This window comes from Oncorhynchus tshawytscha, linkage group LG06, assembly GCF_018296145.1.
Source record: "Oncorhynchus tshawytscha isolate Ot180627B linkage group LG06, Otsh_v2.0, whole genome shotgun sequence".
Classification (NCBI taxonomy): Eukaryota; Metazoa; Chordata; class Actinopteri; order Salmoniformes; family Salmonidae; genus Oncorhynchus; species Oncorhynchus tshawytscha.
This window is the reverse complement of record NC_056434.1, coordinates 18678908-18693919: the sequence shown is the minus strand read 5'-3', so window position 1 is coordinate 18693919 and position 15012 is coordinate 18678908. Positions and strand designations below refer to the sequence as shown.

The 15012-nt window shown below is 44.6% G+C and overlaps 1 protein-coding gene across 6 annotated transcripts in view; it reads right to left on the bottom strand.

Annotated features, from left to right (window-relative positions):
* Positions 1-15012, bottom strand: part of eps15l1a (epidermal growth factor receptor pathway substrate 15-like 1a) — a 46539-nt gene that overhangs the window by 18673 nt on the left and 12854 nt on the right. For all 6 annotated transcript variants that reach the window (XM_024423219.2, XM_024423220.2, XM_042323051.1 and 3 more), the window contains 11 exons: positions 13016-13078; positions 12130-12218; positions 10453-10525; positions 8551-8712; positions 8170-8367; positions 6161-6325; positions 4713-4818; positions 3417-3473; positions 2480-2637; positions 1814-1886; positions 294-454 (listed from right to left, as the gene is read on the bottom strand). In XM_024423219.2, coding sequence (XP_024278987.1) covers positions 294-454; positions 1814-1886; positions 2480-2637; positions 3417-3473; positions 4713-4818; positions 6161-6325; positions 8170-8367; positions 8551-8712; positions 10453-10525; positions 12130-12218; positions 13016-13078 — 1305 coding nt within the window. The remainder of the gene's footprint in view (positions 1-293; positions 455-1813; positions 1887-2479; positions 2638-3416; positions 3474-4712; positions 4819-6160; positions 6326-8169; positions 8368-8550; positions 8713-10452; positions 10526-12129; positions 12219-13015; positions 13079-15012) is intronic.

Below are 15012 nucleotides of genomic sequence, written 5' to 3'. Positions count from 1 at the left end.
AAGAGATGAGAAGAGGAGGGAGAGAGGGAGGGAGAGAGAGAGAGAGGGAGAGAGGGACGGAGGGAGAAAAGGAGAGAGGGAGAAAGGGAGAGAATATATGAGTCTTCAGATGCCAAAGCTGAAGCTAATAGCAGTAACTTCACAACTATCCATAAGTTCCAAATCATATCAAGACTGATGTGCAGTGAAGGTGTTAAATCAGGAAGTTAGAAAAAATACCTCTGGATAGGAATTGTGCAGTCTAATGATTAAATAAATAACATGTAAAAGTTCATAGTCTTTAGTAGAAATACCTGCTGGTATTCTGGGAAACCTCCTCTTCCTTCCATTGGGTCTCTGATCTTTGACATTTGGCTGAAGTCTGCGAACCCACTGTTACTGATACTGCCAAATGAGCTGTTACTGCCTCCAAAAGCAGTGCTGCTTCCAAAGGGGTCCAGAGTACCAAAGAGATCTGAGCAAATATCAACATGAGATGTTCAAGAAACGTTAGTCCAGGGTATAGGTTACACAGCACAAATACACAAATATTCACAGTATTCGAACGGGTGCTGTATGAAACGTAATCAAAATGGGAACCCTGGCACTCTCCCAGAAGCTTGGCTGGTGGGTAAAAACCGCACATTCAGACAAACAAAAAAGTGTATTGGGTCCGCACTCAAAAAGACGTTGCATAAAGCTAACTTCATTATTAGATTTTTTTTTTTTTAAACAAGACGGATATGAGTTGTGCTTCCAGAGTCATTGCTCTAATGTTGGCACACTGTTGCATCTATGTTTCACTGTTTCACCCCTGACTGTATAGAAACCCTGTGTAGTTTCAGTCAAGAGTGACAAAATGAGCTGGAGAAAAGATTTGAATATCAAGTATCCTTTTCACTTGGCTCATAAGTTCAATAGGCAAACTAACATGAAAACCTGATCCTACAAATATCCAACTGCCACAGCCTGCCCTGTGTTCTAGCACGGCGATGTTATTGCAGTACTGCATGGTGTAATGTGTTTATATGGACTACAGCAATTTCCTAGGGAAAATGAAAAAAGAGGACTTTCTTGCGCAACGCTAGAGAAGTGAAGGGGTTGATTGAGAATGGGACCTACACACTTGCACAGTTACAGATGGCCCTGGCCAAGGGCTCTCTGGGGCTATTTCAGATGCCACGAGCCATCCTCTGCGCCCAAGCCACAATGCATCTCTTGTTTTCACAGGGACTGTTTCAAGTGGTTCATGTGCTGCTAAGAATGGGAACCTTAGGAAAATATCACATCAAACAATAACCTCAACTGTTTCCCTCTTAAAACCATTAGGGTGAACATTTTACCCATCTTATCCATACAAATTCTATTTGAGATCATGTGTTATTTTACACTGATATTTGTTAACCACCAGCACCCAAACACAGACTGAGACCTACCCTGTGTTCAAAAACTTGAAGAGGAAAAAAAGGGTTGGAGGGTTTAAACGGATTGTCAAAGATGGGAACTATTTTCAGTGCTTCTCGTCACCTGCTCTGCGGGTTAAGACAGCTCACAACGCCAAAGGCCTATAGGCTTATACACAGACAACAGTAGGCTGGGCCAAAAAGGTGTGGGTGCTCTTGTGCAACTCACAAAATGAATCACCTTTATTCACCAAATACATTTGCAAGTAAACAAGTGTGACTTTCCACATCACTAGTGTATATCTCTCTATCTCTGAATACAGAAAGCAGACTTATACATGACAAAGAAAGAGATGGGGAGAGAGGTAGTCAAAAAACAACTTGGGGTGAGGAGGAATAGGAGAATAGGAAAAAGAGATTTGAGCATGTACCTGGTCCTGGGCCTCTGGTGGGTTTTGGGCTAATGGATAAGAAAGGGTCTGCGCTGCTTGTAAAATGACTTGTCTGCAAGAACAAGCAGAAAGAAACAGTTACATACATACACTGCGTATACCAAACATTAGGAACATTAGGAAGCTATGATCCCTTATCTATTTTATTAAATCCACTTCAATCAGTGTAGATGAAGGGGAGGAGACACGTTAAAGATGGATTTTAAGCCTTGAGACAACTAAGACATGGATTGTGTATGTGTGTCATTCAGAGAATGAATGAGCAAGACAAAATATGTAAGTGCCTTTGAACGGGGTATGGTAGTAGTTGCCGGGCGCACTGGTTTGTGTCAAGAACTGCAATGCTGCTGGGTTTTTCACGCTCAACAGTTTCCCGTGTGTATCAAGAATGGTCCAACACACAAAGTACATCCAGCCAACTTGGCACATCTGTGGGAAGCATTGGAGTCAACATGGGCCAGCATCCCTGTTGAATGCTTTCGACACCTTGTAGAGTCCACGCCCCGACTAGTTGAGGCTGTTCTAAGGGGGGGTTGCAACTCAATATTAAGAAAGTGTTCTTAATGTTTTGTATACTCAGTCTGTACACCCATATATAAAATATACTCAGTGTGGTTAGAAGGTGCCATGATGGCTTCCCTGTACCTTGGTGGGGAGGGTGGCACTTTTACTGAAAGGGTCGGTGGTGCTGAAGGGGTCTGCCTTGATGGTGGTCTTCTTGAAGAAGTCTTCTGACGAGGCCTTGAAGGGGTCCGTCTCTTTGAAGGGGTCCCCTCCAAAGGGGTCTGGGTGGAGAGAGAGATCTAGGAGAGCAGACTGTGGATCAGACATGACCTTACCTTCACACAGGCCAGTCTGACTGGTCTGTAAACCTCACACAGCTACGCTATATGAATCAGGTGTACTGTGTAGTCTAAAGCAAATAGTGGCTGAGATAATGTCTAATTTGGTTAACCTTTTCAGTAAGACTCATTTAACCACGTTCAGGCACTATATTCTATGCATATTGTTTATATCAGTTCAAAATTATGTGTGTTCAACTCTCATTGACTACTATAGTCAACATTGAGAACGTACCCATTCTCCATTACGCAAGACAAACACAACAAGTGTCTACAGATATTTGGCAATAACCATTTAGATAACATTCAATATCCAGCAAATATTTTCTTTGGAATCTATCTTATAATTACAGTTAGGAGTAAACGAGGTGAGTGCTGCAATGAAAACATCAGTGTTTTATTTTTGCCTCATCGTAGAGATAAGGGAACAGAAATTTCACAATATTACAAAGAGAGAAGTGTGACAGTGAATGCCTGTTTCACAGCTCCATAGTTTCATTAACATAACAAGAGGATGGCATTGTATGTCCATCAGTGGAGGTTGCTGAGGGGAGGATGGCTCATAATAATGTCTGGAAAAGAACTTATGGAATGGTATCAAACACCTGGAAACCATGTGTTTGATGTGTTGATACCATTCCACCTATTCCAGTCGTTACCACGAGCCCCTCCTCCCCAATTAAGGTGCCACCAAACTCTTGTGATGTCCATGTATAATTGTGTTGTGAATAAATAAATACCTGCAGCGGCTGGTAGTGATGACTGCTTTGCAAAAGGGTCATTTTGGAAGGGGTCACCTATAGGAGAAGAATCAAGTGGGGGGGAATCAGAAGCTATGCCAAAGAGGACAAAAGCTAAAACGCTGGAATTGGTCATCTAAAGAGAGAGAGAGAGAGAGAGAGAGAGAGAGAGAGAAAAAAAAGAGACAAGCGAGAGGAAAAAGAGAGAGGGACAGGAGAGAGAGAGAGAGGAAAGAGAGAGGGAGAGGAAAGAGAGAGAGGGAGAGGAGATGGAAGGAGTGGAAAGAGAGAGACAGAGAGGAAAGAGAGGGAGGGAGAGGAAAGAGAGAGAGGGAGAAGAAAGAGCGAGGGAGAGGAAAGAGTGGAGATGGAGGGAGAAGAAAGAGAGAGGGGGAAAGAGAGAGAAAAAGAGAGAGGGGGAGAGGAAAGACAGAGAGGGAGAGGAAAGAGAGCGAGGAGGAGGAAAGAGAGCGAGGAGGAGAAAAGAGAGCGAGGAGGAGGAAAGAGAGAGAAAAGAGAGCGAGGAGGAGGAAAGAGAGAGAGGAGGAGGAAAGAGAGAGAGGGAGAGGAAAGAGAGAGAGGAAAAGAGAGAGAGGGGAGAGGAAAGAGAGAGAGGAGAGAGGAAAGAGAGCGAGGAGGAGGAAAGAGAGAGAGGGAGAGAAAAGAGAGAGGGAGAGGAAAGAGAGAAAGGGTGAGGAAAGAGAGAGAGGGAGAGGAAAGAGAGAGAGGAGAGGAAAGAGAGAAAGGGGAGAAAAGAGAGCAAGGAGGAGGAAAGAGAGAGAGGGAGAGAAAAGAGAGCGAGGAGGAGGAAAGAGAGCAGAGGAGGAGGAAAGAGAGAGAGGGAGGAGGAAAGAGAGCGAGGAGGAGGAAAGAGAGAGAGGGAGAGGAAAGAGAGAGGGAGAGGAAAGAGAGAAAGGGTGAGGAAAGAGAGAGGGAGAGGAAAGAGAGAGAAAAAGAGAGAGGGGGAGAGGAAAGAGAGAGAGGGAGAGGAAAGAGAGCGAGGAGGAGGAAAGAGAGAGAGGGAGAGAAAAGAGAGAGGGAGAGGAAAGAGAGAAAGGGTGAGGAAAGAGAGAGGGAGAGGAAAGAGAGAGGGAGAGGAAAGAGGAGAGGGAGAGGAAAGAGAGCGAGGAGGAGGAAAGAGAGAGAGGGAGAGAAAAGAGAGAGGGAGGAAAGAGAGAAAGGGTGAGGAAAGAGAGAGGGAGAGGAAAGAGAGAAAGGGTGAGGAAAGAGAGAGGGAGAGGAAAGAGAGAGGGGGAGAGGAAAGAGAGAGAGGGAGAGGAAAGAGAGAATCAGCACCTTTGAACGGGTCTGTCTTGAAGGGGTCTTCGGAGTGAAAAGGGTCTGTGTGCATCTCCTGAGGGACGCTATTGAACCCAGATGTATTCACCTTGAACGGGTCCTCCTGAGAAGGGGAGAAAAATAGGGATTTTGATGTCTGTCTGGCTCTGGAGAGCTTCGGTTTATTTACTCTTAAAATGCTGCCACCATCTCCAACCATTTTCCCCTCAGACAGGCATTAAGGAGATAAACCAAGTCAGATCGACTCCATTGTTTATTCAGTTGACCGCTAAGTCTCGCCAAGCTGCCAAACACGATGGCCATCAAATCAAATACTTCACATTTCAATTATGGCCCACTCAGGTTCAAGTGGAGGAATTTGGGTTCAACAACACTAACAGAGACCTCGGAGAGAGGAATGTGTGCCTTTAGAGAAGCCCCACTATGACTGCCTGGTTCCAGACCAGACCAGAGCCCCCTGAGCTTGAGTTTCACTTTAATAACACACAGGCAATTTTCATTCTCCTGCAATTTGTCCATTCGGTGTCTGCTGCGCCCCACTGCACTCAGCTGGTCCCAATGAAAAAGCCCCCGAGTCGGTAGGAAATACACCTCTTATTAGGGCCCACATTCTTCAGGGTGTCGGGTTTCTCTAGAAAACCTGCCTTCACGGGCCAGACGAGCCCTGGCTATGAAAACGCTTACTTGTTATGTTTCATTAGCAGGACTTCTCATTTCAATAAGAAGTCTGACCATGATCCCTGTATTCACTCCACCATGACATTCAATGCTGCCCAGAATTAGGACTAAGAATAAGAGCTAAGTGTCCGAGCCCTTTCAAAACGCACAGGTAATAAAGCTTAAGATGGAACAACAGAGGGCTGCCAGGTAAAATAACTGTGCGAGAGTATTTAAGGCAAGATAATTACATTATGCGGAAAGCAAATCAAATATAACCAAAATATGGGATTAATCCATTTAAGATTGTGGAGTCGCACGTTTGATTGGAATATTTCTGATGCTAAATCATGGAAGTGATACCTCCTTTCTCTGCAGGTGAAGGTTTTGCATATTCCCATCATCGTCTCTTTAGCTGCAGCTTTCTGCAGCTGTTCAAAGTGGTGACAAGCAGATTAATTTCACACCCAGGCCAGCAGGTTTCAATGACTCATCATATTACCATGATCTGAAATTAACTACAACATTACACTAGGGCTGCAATCCATTGTTCAATTCCAAATGTACCAGCTGTGTTCAGTAGAGTAGAATGAGAGCCTTTTGTAGGTTTAACCAGTTCTCCACTACCTCTCATAAATATGACTTCTACAGGCTTGCAATGCACTTAGGTACTACTACTATAGGTTTACAAATAGAGCCAGATGACGTGGCCAGGAAAGAAACTCTGGGCCGTAGTAATAAGGACTTCATTCAACCTCCTGTCCTTTTAAACAGTGTGGTGTCCTCACCACGGCGCCGAAGTCTCCGTTCTCGCGGTCGGGGAATCCCTCGCTCATGTCAGCCAGGTTGGTCATGCTGCCTCTGTGTGTCCCATTTAAGGTGCTGTTGTACTGCTCAATGCTCTTATTCATCTCCTGCTGGCTGTCCTGGATCTGAGACAGCTTACTGCGAGCCTGGAGGAACAGCACAGCACATACACAGTAGGTTAATGTAGGGTTTCTTTCAACACAGAGAATGTCATGGTTGTTAGGGTAACAACACCGTCCTATGTGAATGCAGGATGCTGTGGTCCATGTGCTGAGCTGGCTCTAGACTTTTTGGGGTCCTAAGTGAGATTTGGTTGGGCCCCCCACCCAATCTCGTAGGTAAAATCTTGTGGCCCCCCTGTTGACCGTTGAGAAAACATTTAAAAGTTTTGAAGTTCATTTCCTGCAATTTTACACAATTTGCCATAAGGCAAGGAGAAAATGTTGCCCCTTTTAAAGCAGGTTTTATGAAATTCTACACATTTTGCCATGACTTTTGCCATGGTAAAATGATATCTAAGTGAGAGTAGCTAAGAAAATCCATGGGGGCCACCTGGAGGTCAGGGCCCCTGGGCATGTGCCCTTCATGTCTGGTCGGTAAATCGGACATGATTACTACAAGTTTTGATAATTGGCTAGACTAATTTACCAACCAAAAAAATGTCAGTGTGTGACAATTGAGTGACTGTCATTTACTGACATAACAAAAGGAAAACTGCTGATGCACAACCAAATTTCAAAACTTCACCTTGTGCATTCTACTATTCTAACTTGTGGCTGGGGCCCTAAGAGACCACTTACGTCACTTGTGCTTGGAGCCAGCCATGTCCAAGTGTTTGTACATAAGGTTGTGATTACTCTTTCCATTTTATTTCAATATGTCCTTGAGAGACTAAACCAAAAAGAGCCAAAACAACAAAAATAATCATAAAGTGGCTACAGCTGAGTACTGGTATTCCCCTTGGCTCCTCACAGATGGTGGGCTGAGAATACAACATAAACTATGGTGGTGTAATCTCAATATAATTCAAATTTACTGAGAGAAGAGTGACGAATTCTAATATAGGAGTCAATATGATTTGGTCCTGATGAGCATGGAAGTCCTGCCATTTGTTCATGAGAGTAGATGAGAACGGATCATCTTTCACTTACTTCGATGCAATGGCAAGGACGTCCCCACCTATAAAAGACAACACAGCCATCTATGGCTCAGCATCCTTTCTCGGGTGATATGAGAGATGTGAGATCTGAGGCGTGGGCTGTGGCATGTGGAAGTCATGTCAGATATGATGATTCAGATGATGCAGAAAGCAGAGGTAAAACAGCTGGTTCTCTAACTGAAACTGCCACACCCAAACCTGGCAGAGGACTGAGAACCAGCTGATATCTCCAAATTAATTCAAGAGGGGTTGACGACGATGACATGCACTTTAAAATATAACAACGGAATATATTACATTTCTCTCTAAAACAACGTCCCTAGAACTTCACTGAAAATGAAGTATGCCTTAAATGTCCAGTCTATGCTGAATATCTTTCAGAGAAATGAGAGGATAGAACTCAAGGGGGAATGAACCGAGCCCAAATTGAATCTGGTTGTTTCGGCCATTCATGACACAGTCTCCCCCTGGTGGTCACATTAGAAAGTGTCTTGCAACAGGTCATCTCACATCCCAGACACATCAGCCTGGTTCACACCACAGGACAAAACAGAGCCAAGCCATGCTGAGCTGAGCTGAATTGCCTGGTTATGCATCCACCATAGATAGCTGTGCTGAAACCATGCAAGGAAAGGATAGTGCGACAATGAAATATCAGAGCCAGCATGGTTCGGGTTAGATCTATTGTGTGAATCAGGTAAGGTTCTGGTCCTTGTCCTTAGCCCGATCCCCAACAGGACATTACTGTGTCTGGGACCTCTGCATATCTGACTGGGAACATTCCTGTTCCTTCTCCTCTCTCACTACCTGGCCACAGTGGTTCTCTCTCACCTGGTTGATCTCGTCCTGGGTTGCTTTGAGGGACCTGATGATGGTCTCCAGCTGGAACTTGCCGGCAGTCAGGCTCTGTTCCATCTGGCTCTCCTCCAACTGCAGCCGGTTCAGGTCTGCTTTAGCCCGGCTCAGTTCCTCCTCCTGGCTCTGCAGGTCTGTCTCCTGGGAGTGGATCTGGTTCTGCAGAGATGAGATCTGGGGTAGAGAAAGAGATTGAGAGCAACAGACAGAGGGAAAGAAAGAAAAAGTGGACAATGTAAGCTTTGTCCACCAATGGAAGGATGGAAGGTCTGTCTACCAGATTGATAGTGAAAAGTAGCTATGGATATGTTTCATATTGATTCCACGGCTACTACATGACCCCTCCATCCCTCTCACCATTTGGGACTCCTCGTTGCACTGGATCCTGACGTCGTTGAGCATGTCCTCCAGCTTGGCCTTCTGCTGGTCCATCTCCTCCAGCCGCTCCTGGGCATCCTGCTTCTGGGCCTCCAGCTCCTGCAGACTGCACGTCTCTCTGTCCAGGTCGTTCTGCATCTCCTGATGGACAGATGGGGGGAAAGAAGAGGATATTGGTTTGGGGGAAGATTCATTTCATAATTGAAATAGTGTGTTTTGGATAAACTGTACATTCCTGATTCATCACAATACTTTAATTTGGAGAACCACCATATCACATTTAAATATACACTGCTCAAAAAAATAAAGGGAATACTAAAATAACACATCCTAGATCTGAATGAAATATTCTTATTAAATACTTTTTTCTTTACATAGTTGAATGTGCTGACAATAAAATCACACAAAAATGATCAATGGAAATCAAATTTGTCAACCCATGGAGGTCTGGATTTGGAGTCACACTCAAAATTAAAGTGGAAAACCACACTACAGGCTGATTCAACTTTGATGTAAAGTCCTTAAAACTAGTCAAAATTAGGCTCAGTAGTGTGTGTGGCCTCCACGTGCCTGTATGACCTTCCTACAACGCCTGGGCATGCTGCTGATGAGGTGGAGGATGGTCTCCTGAGGGATCTCCACCCAGACCTGGACTAAAGCATCCGCCAACTCCTGGATGGAGGATGGAGCGAGACATGATGTCCCAGATGTGCTCAATTGGATTCAGGTCTGGGGAACGGGCGGGCCAGTCCATAGCATCAATGCCTTCCTCTTGCAGGAACTGCTGACACACTCCAGCCACATGAGGTCTAGCATTGTCTTGCATTAGGAAGAACCCAGGGCCAACCGCACCAGCATATGGTCTCACAGGGGGTCTGAGGATCTCATCTCGGTACCTAATGGCAGTCAGGCTACCTCTGGCGAGCACATGGAGGGCTGTGCGGCCCCCCAAAGAAATGCCACCCCACACCATGACTGACCCACCGCCAAACCGGTCATGCTGGAGGATGTTGCAGGCAGCAGACTCTGTCACGTCTGTCACATGTGCTCAGTGTGAACCTGCTTTAATCTGTGAAGAGCACAGGGCGCCAGTGGCGTATTTGCCAATCTTGGTGTTCTCTGGCATATGCCAAACGTCCTGCACGGTGTTGGACTGTAAGCACAACCCCCACCTGTAGACGTCGGGCCGTCATACCACCCTCATGGAGTCTGTTTCTGACCGTTTGAGCAGACACATGCACATTTGTGGCCTGCTGGAGGTCATTTGGCAGGGCTCTGGCAGTGCTCCTCCTGCTCTTCCTTGCACAAAGGCAGAGGTAGCGGTCCTGCAGCTGGGTTGTTGCCCTCCTACGGCCTCCACGTCTCCTGATGTACTGGCCTGTCTCCTGGTAGCGCCTCCATGCTCTGGACACTACGCTGACAGACACAGCAAACCTTCTTGCCACAGCTCGCATTGATGTGCCATCCTGGATGAGCTGCACTACTTGAGCCACTTGTGTGGGTTGTAGACTCCGTCACATGCTACCACTAGAGTGAAAGCACCGCCAGCATTCAAAATTGACCAAAACATCAGCCAGGAAGCATAGGAACTGAGAAGTGGTCTATGGTCACCACCTGCAGAACCACTCCTTTATTGGGGGTGTCTTGCTAATTGCCTATAATTTCCACCTGTTGTCTATTCCATTTGCACAACAGCATGTGAAATGTATTGTCAATCAGTGTTGCTTCCTAAGTGGACAGTTTGATTTCACAGAAGTGTGATTGACTTGGAGTTACATTGTGTTGTTTAAGTGTTCCCTTTATTTTTTGAGCAGTGTATATACTGTACATATGTGAAAACCCCTGAGTCCCCTTTTAATAAAAAGTGGTATGCCTGCTCACCTGCACCTCTGAGGACTTGTGTCTAATGGCCTCCTCAGCATCTCTAATGTCCTGCTCTAGGGTGAATTTCTCCCTGAAAGAGAGACAAACACACACAACCATCAACCAACAGTGCCACAGGGTAGAACCAGACAGTCTCCCCCTCCTCCTTCCTTCTCTCCTCCTCCCTCTCCTCCTCCTTCCTTCTCTCCTCCTCCTCCCTCTCCTCCTCCTTCCTTCTCTCCTACTCCTCCCTTTCCTCCTCCTTCCTTCCTCTCCTCCTCCTCCTCAATCTCCTTCTCCTTCCTTCCCTCCTCCTTCCTTCCTTCTCTCCTCCTCCTTCCTTCCCTCCTCTTCCCTCTCTCCCTCCTCCTCCCTCTCCTCCTCCTTCCTTCTCTCCTCCTCCTCCCTTCTCTCCTACACCTCCCTCTCCTCCTCCTCCCTCTCCACCTCCTTCCTTCTCTCCTCCCCCTTCCTTCCCTCCTCCACTCCTCCCCCTCCTTTCCTTCCCTCCTCCTCCACACAAAACAACAAAAGAAAAAGGACAGACTGTGACAGCAAAGAGAGGGTTACCTGAGAGCATTCCAGTGGGTAAAAGCAAGATTGCTGACGCAGCATGTAAAGTATGTGGTGAAAACAAAAGATTGATAAAATACACACAGTAAAGGAAGGTTGGAGGGAGGGGGTGAGAGGGGATGAGGTGGGATGAGCGGAGATGAGGTGGGATGAGAGGGGATGAGGGAAGGACCACCAGCTGTGACCTGTCTTCTCCTTTGAAGTGTGCATTTTATGCCCTGAGTTCTAGTGTGTAGATAGCATAACGATATATTAAAACACAAAACAGTATACAGATGTAGAATCTTAATTCGAGTCAGTTTGCTGCAGCAGGAAAATAATCCTTTAGCAACAGGAAATTATTATTATAATTAATGGACTTATTATTTTATTTTTTATATTTTATCAACAATACAACATCATACAAACATCAACAACATCACACCTGCCCAGACCCACTAGCACACACCCCCATCTTCAGCGTCCGCATCACTTTCTACCACATGGTGTCAAACTGGACCCCGTTGCCCACGCACTTTCCATTTTTAGATAATAAAGCAATTGACCTTTCCATTGCATTAATGACGAAGGATTGGTTGATTTCCAGTTTTTAAGTATATGTTTTTTTTAAGATGATAATGAATGGAATTTTGTAGGTGGTTCTGCAGGGGTTGATACATTTTCGTAAGGGACATTTCAAAGTGGAAATGTCAAACTTCAGAAGCCTTTTAAAACCTCAAATAAACTACTAAGTTTAATATTTCTTGCATTGCAGGAAAGTTATCTTGCAACAGGGTGATCAAATTAAGATCCTACATCTGTAGTTGCTACTTTTATTGTGTTTAGGTTAAACTACTGCTGTAAAACCGCAATGTCTAACTAAATCAAGTCAGAGCTATGTTGAGTGATGATTGATGAAAAGGAAATGAAGAGAGGATCTCATACAGGGTGACATAAGCTGGATATGACATAACTAAGCAAAAAATATCTGAAAAAACGATGTTTTTTAAAAATGTTTTTAAGGTACGGAATTCTGGATCATTGTCAGTGGCACAAATGTTGCATGATGAGAAATACATTACAATTTGAGATCACTTTGAAAGAAAATAACCCCTTTGATATCTCCACAGTGTTGTGAATTACCTCTGCAGCTGAGCGATCTCTTGACTGATGTCATCAAGCTCCTTGATTCCAGTGAACTCTGACCCTGACCCAACAGAACTGGAGCTGTCCTGTGGATGGACAGAAAGAGAAAAAGAAGAAGAGAAAGAGAAGAAGAGAAAGAAAGTTAGCCCTATTCTTAAATAACCTGAAAGCCAGAATGCCACAACATCAAACCATCCAGACCAAACCAGAGGGTAGATAGAGAGAGAGATCACAGGGAAGGAAGCATCACAGAGGGACGGGCGACGGGACGAGTGCAACAATGTCTGAGGGGAGCCGGTCACCATCGCCATGGTTAGGAAACTCAGGAGGTCAAGTCACACCACCGTTCACAGCCAGAGTTCTCACAAATGCTTTTCATCATTGGTTTTCTGTCTCGTGAGCCATCGAAAGCATTTGTCGAGTTTTACCAGTTACCTACCCAGAACTTGAACATTATTTGCTGATACAGAGATATAACCCAGAAAGCGGCATTCAGCAGCGTTTAGGTTAGGGTAAAGAAGAAAAGAGTGTGCAGTAAGCTCCTGGTAGGGTCTAAGCACCAGACTGGAGCAGGATCGCAGCAGTCTACACACACAAAGCACATCATAATTCCGAACCACGGTTCCGAACCATTGCGATTCCGAACCATATAAATATAATTTCACACCAAATCAATCAATGAATAGTTATGTCCATCAAGAGGATACTCTCTCCACAGCTCAATAATGTAGTTACATAACACTCCCTGGCTGCCAAAACAAGTCTTTCTTATCCGAGGATCAAAGTCCCTCCCTCCACGCTTTTAAACCAAGCACCTGGAAGCAGGGCCATGGAAAATGCTAACACATTTTCAAAAAGCAAAATATGGGAGGACGTCACTCACCCGCCTCATCTCAGACAGAGCAGCCATCTCAGAGCTCACAGGGGTCACATACCCAGACATACTCTGTGGATAGAAACAAGGGATGAAGACTTCCTACTGAACACAAGAATGATTCCTAGCCATGAGACACATTGAGTGTCAATCACAGAAATGAATACAGGATTAGATATTTTTTTAACTGTGTTATATGTCGAAAAGTGTATAAACATAAAGAAAGAAAGTTGCACACTCAATATATGCTCCCAACAATTTCATTGGTAAACCTAATAACCTTTTTCTCAAAGTGGAAATACAAGTACTTTAAGCATGTCTCTGCACCAAAATAGGTTGTTTTCAATAAAATGTCACAATAAGGTGTAGAGCAGTGGTCACCAACCGGTCGATCGTGACTGGTGGATCTCCAAGCCATTCCTAGTCGATCACCAAACATTTCTGTTAAAAACCCAATAATAAAGCCTTAAGTTCCTATTTTTGTATTTGTTTCGTGCTGTTGGCGGTATGTGCACTTGATTCAGCAGCCCTAGTTCCGGGAAGGCACAGTGTTCCCATTATGAACCATTTCATGTGTCTGAAGGTAGAACTCTGGCTACCTGGCAGGCCTAGTGAGCAAATCAAGCGTACCTATTTGTATTTGTATTTATTATGGATCGCCATTGCCAGCAGCTACTCTTTCTGGGGTCCAGCAAAATTAAGGCAGTTTATACAATTTTAAAGTCATTAAAATACATTCACAGATTTCACAACACACTGTGTGCCCTCAGGCCCCTACTCCACCACTACCACATACTTCCAGTTCTAAATCCATGTGCATGTATAGTGCCTATGGCTGGCCAATCATATAGCTCAGACCACCGTGTCTGCAGTTTCCTCGCGCCATAGACTTTAAAAAGAAGCCTTGAACGCACAGCAAAGTTTATAATGTGAGATTTCAAAACTTTTAAAACCATGACTTGAGAGAGACTCAATGAATACAGCAAATAGCTGCTGTTTTTATGGGTAAGTTCATGTTTAAGTTGTTATTCAGCACTGTCAACACTTTGTTGAACACTTTTATGAGCCATAAAATGTGCATTCTCCCTACTTCCACTCAAGATACAACCAGCACTGCAGCTGCAATTAATGACTATAGCAAAGTGTTTTGAAAAGCTTGCGTTGATATTTGCAGCTTGTGTCTTTTTTAATATCGAGGAATATTTCACTTTCTCTGGTCATAGAAGTAACAACATAAATTGGTGCATGAGGCAGAAATAATGCTGTGCGACTTAAGTTTCGCCATCAACTGGAAGACTGTGTCCACTTTTCTCAGTGGAGGGAGGGAGCGAGGTGGGACGGTAAGTCGGGTGAGAAGCAGCCTCACAGCTGCTCCCTCCCCTCAGACTGGCCATCAGATGCACGCCATCAGTCCAGTAAAAGAAATAAGCTAATTATTATGCTCACTCAGCTGTGCCTCACAAGTAATACAACAAATGATAAATTACCAGTGTGATCATATACCTAAAATGTTGAAATATAATTTCTAAATGGTCTGAGAAGAACAACTGTCACGCCCTGATCTTAGAGATCCTTATTATTCTCTATGTTGATTAGGTCAGGGTGTGACTCGGGTAGGAAAGTCTATGTTTTCTATATCTTTGTTTTTGGCCGCGTGTGGTTCCCAATCAGAGGCAGCTGTCTATCTTTGTCTCTGATTGGGGATCTTATATATAAGTTGTCATTTTCCTTTTGGGTTTTGTGGGATCTTGTTTTTCTGTTTAGTGTCTGGGCCTGACAGAACTGTGAGCTTTCGTTTTCACATTTGTTATTTTGTTTGAGTGTTTTTAGAATATTAAAATCATGAACACTTTCCACGCTGTGCCTTGGTCCACTCTTCATTCCACAAATGAGAGCCGTTACAACAACATTGGCAGGGAAATTCAAATGTAGACAATATACAGTGATAATATATTGGGCCAAAGCCTATTTCACAAACTTCATTGCTACAGGAAACTGTTTTTAAT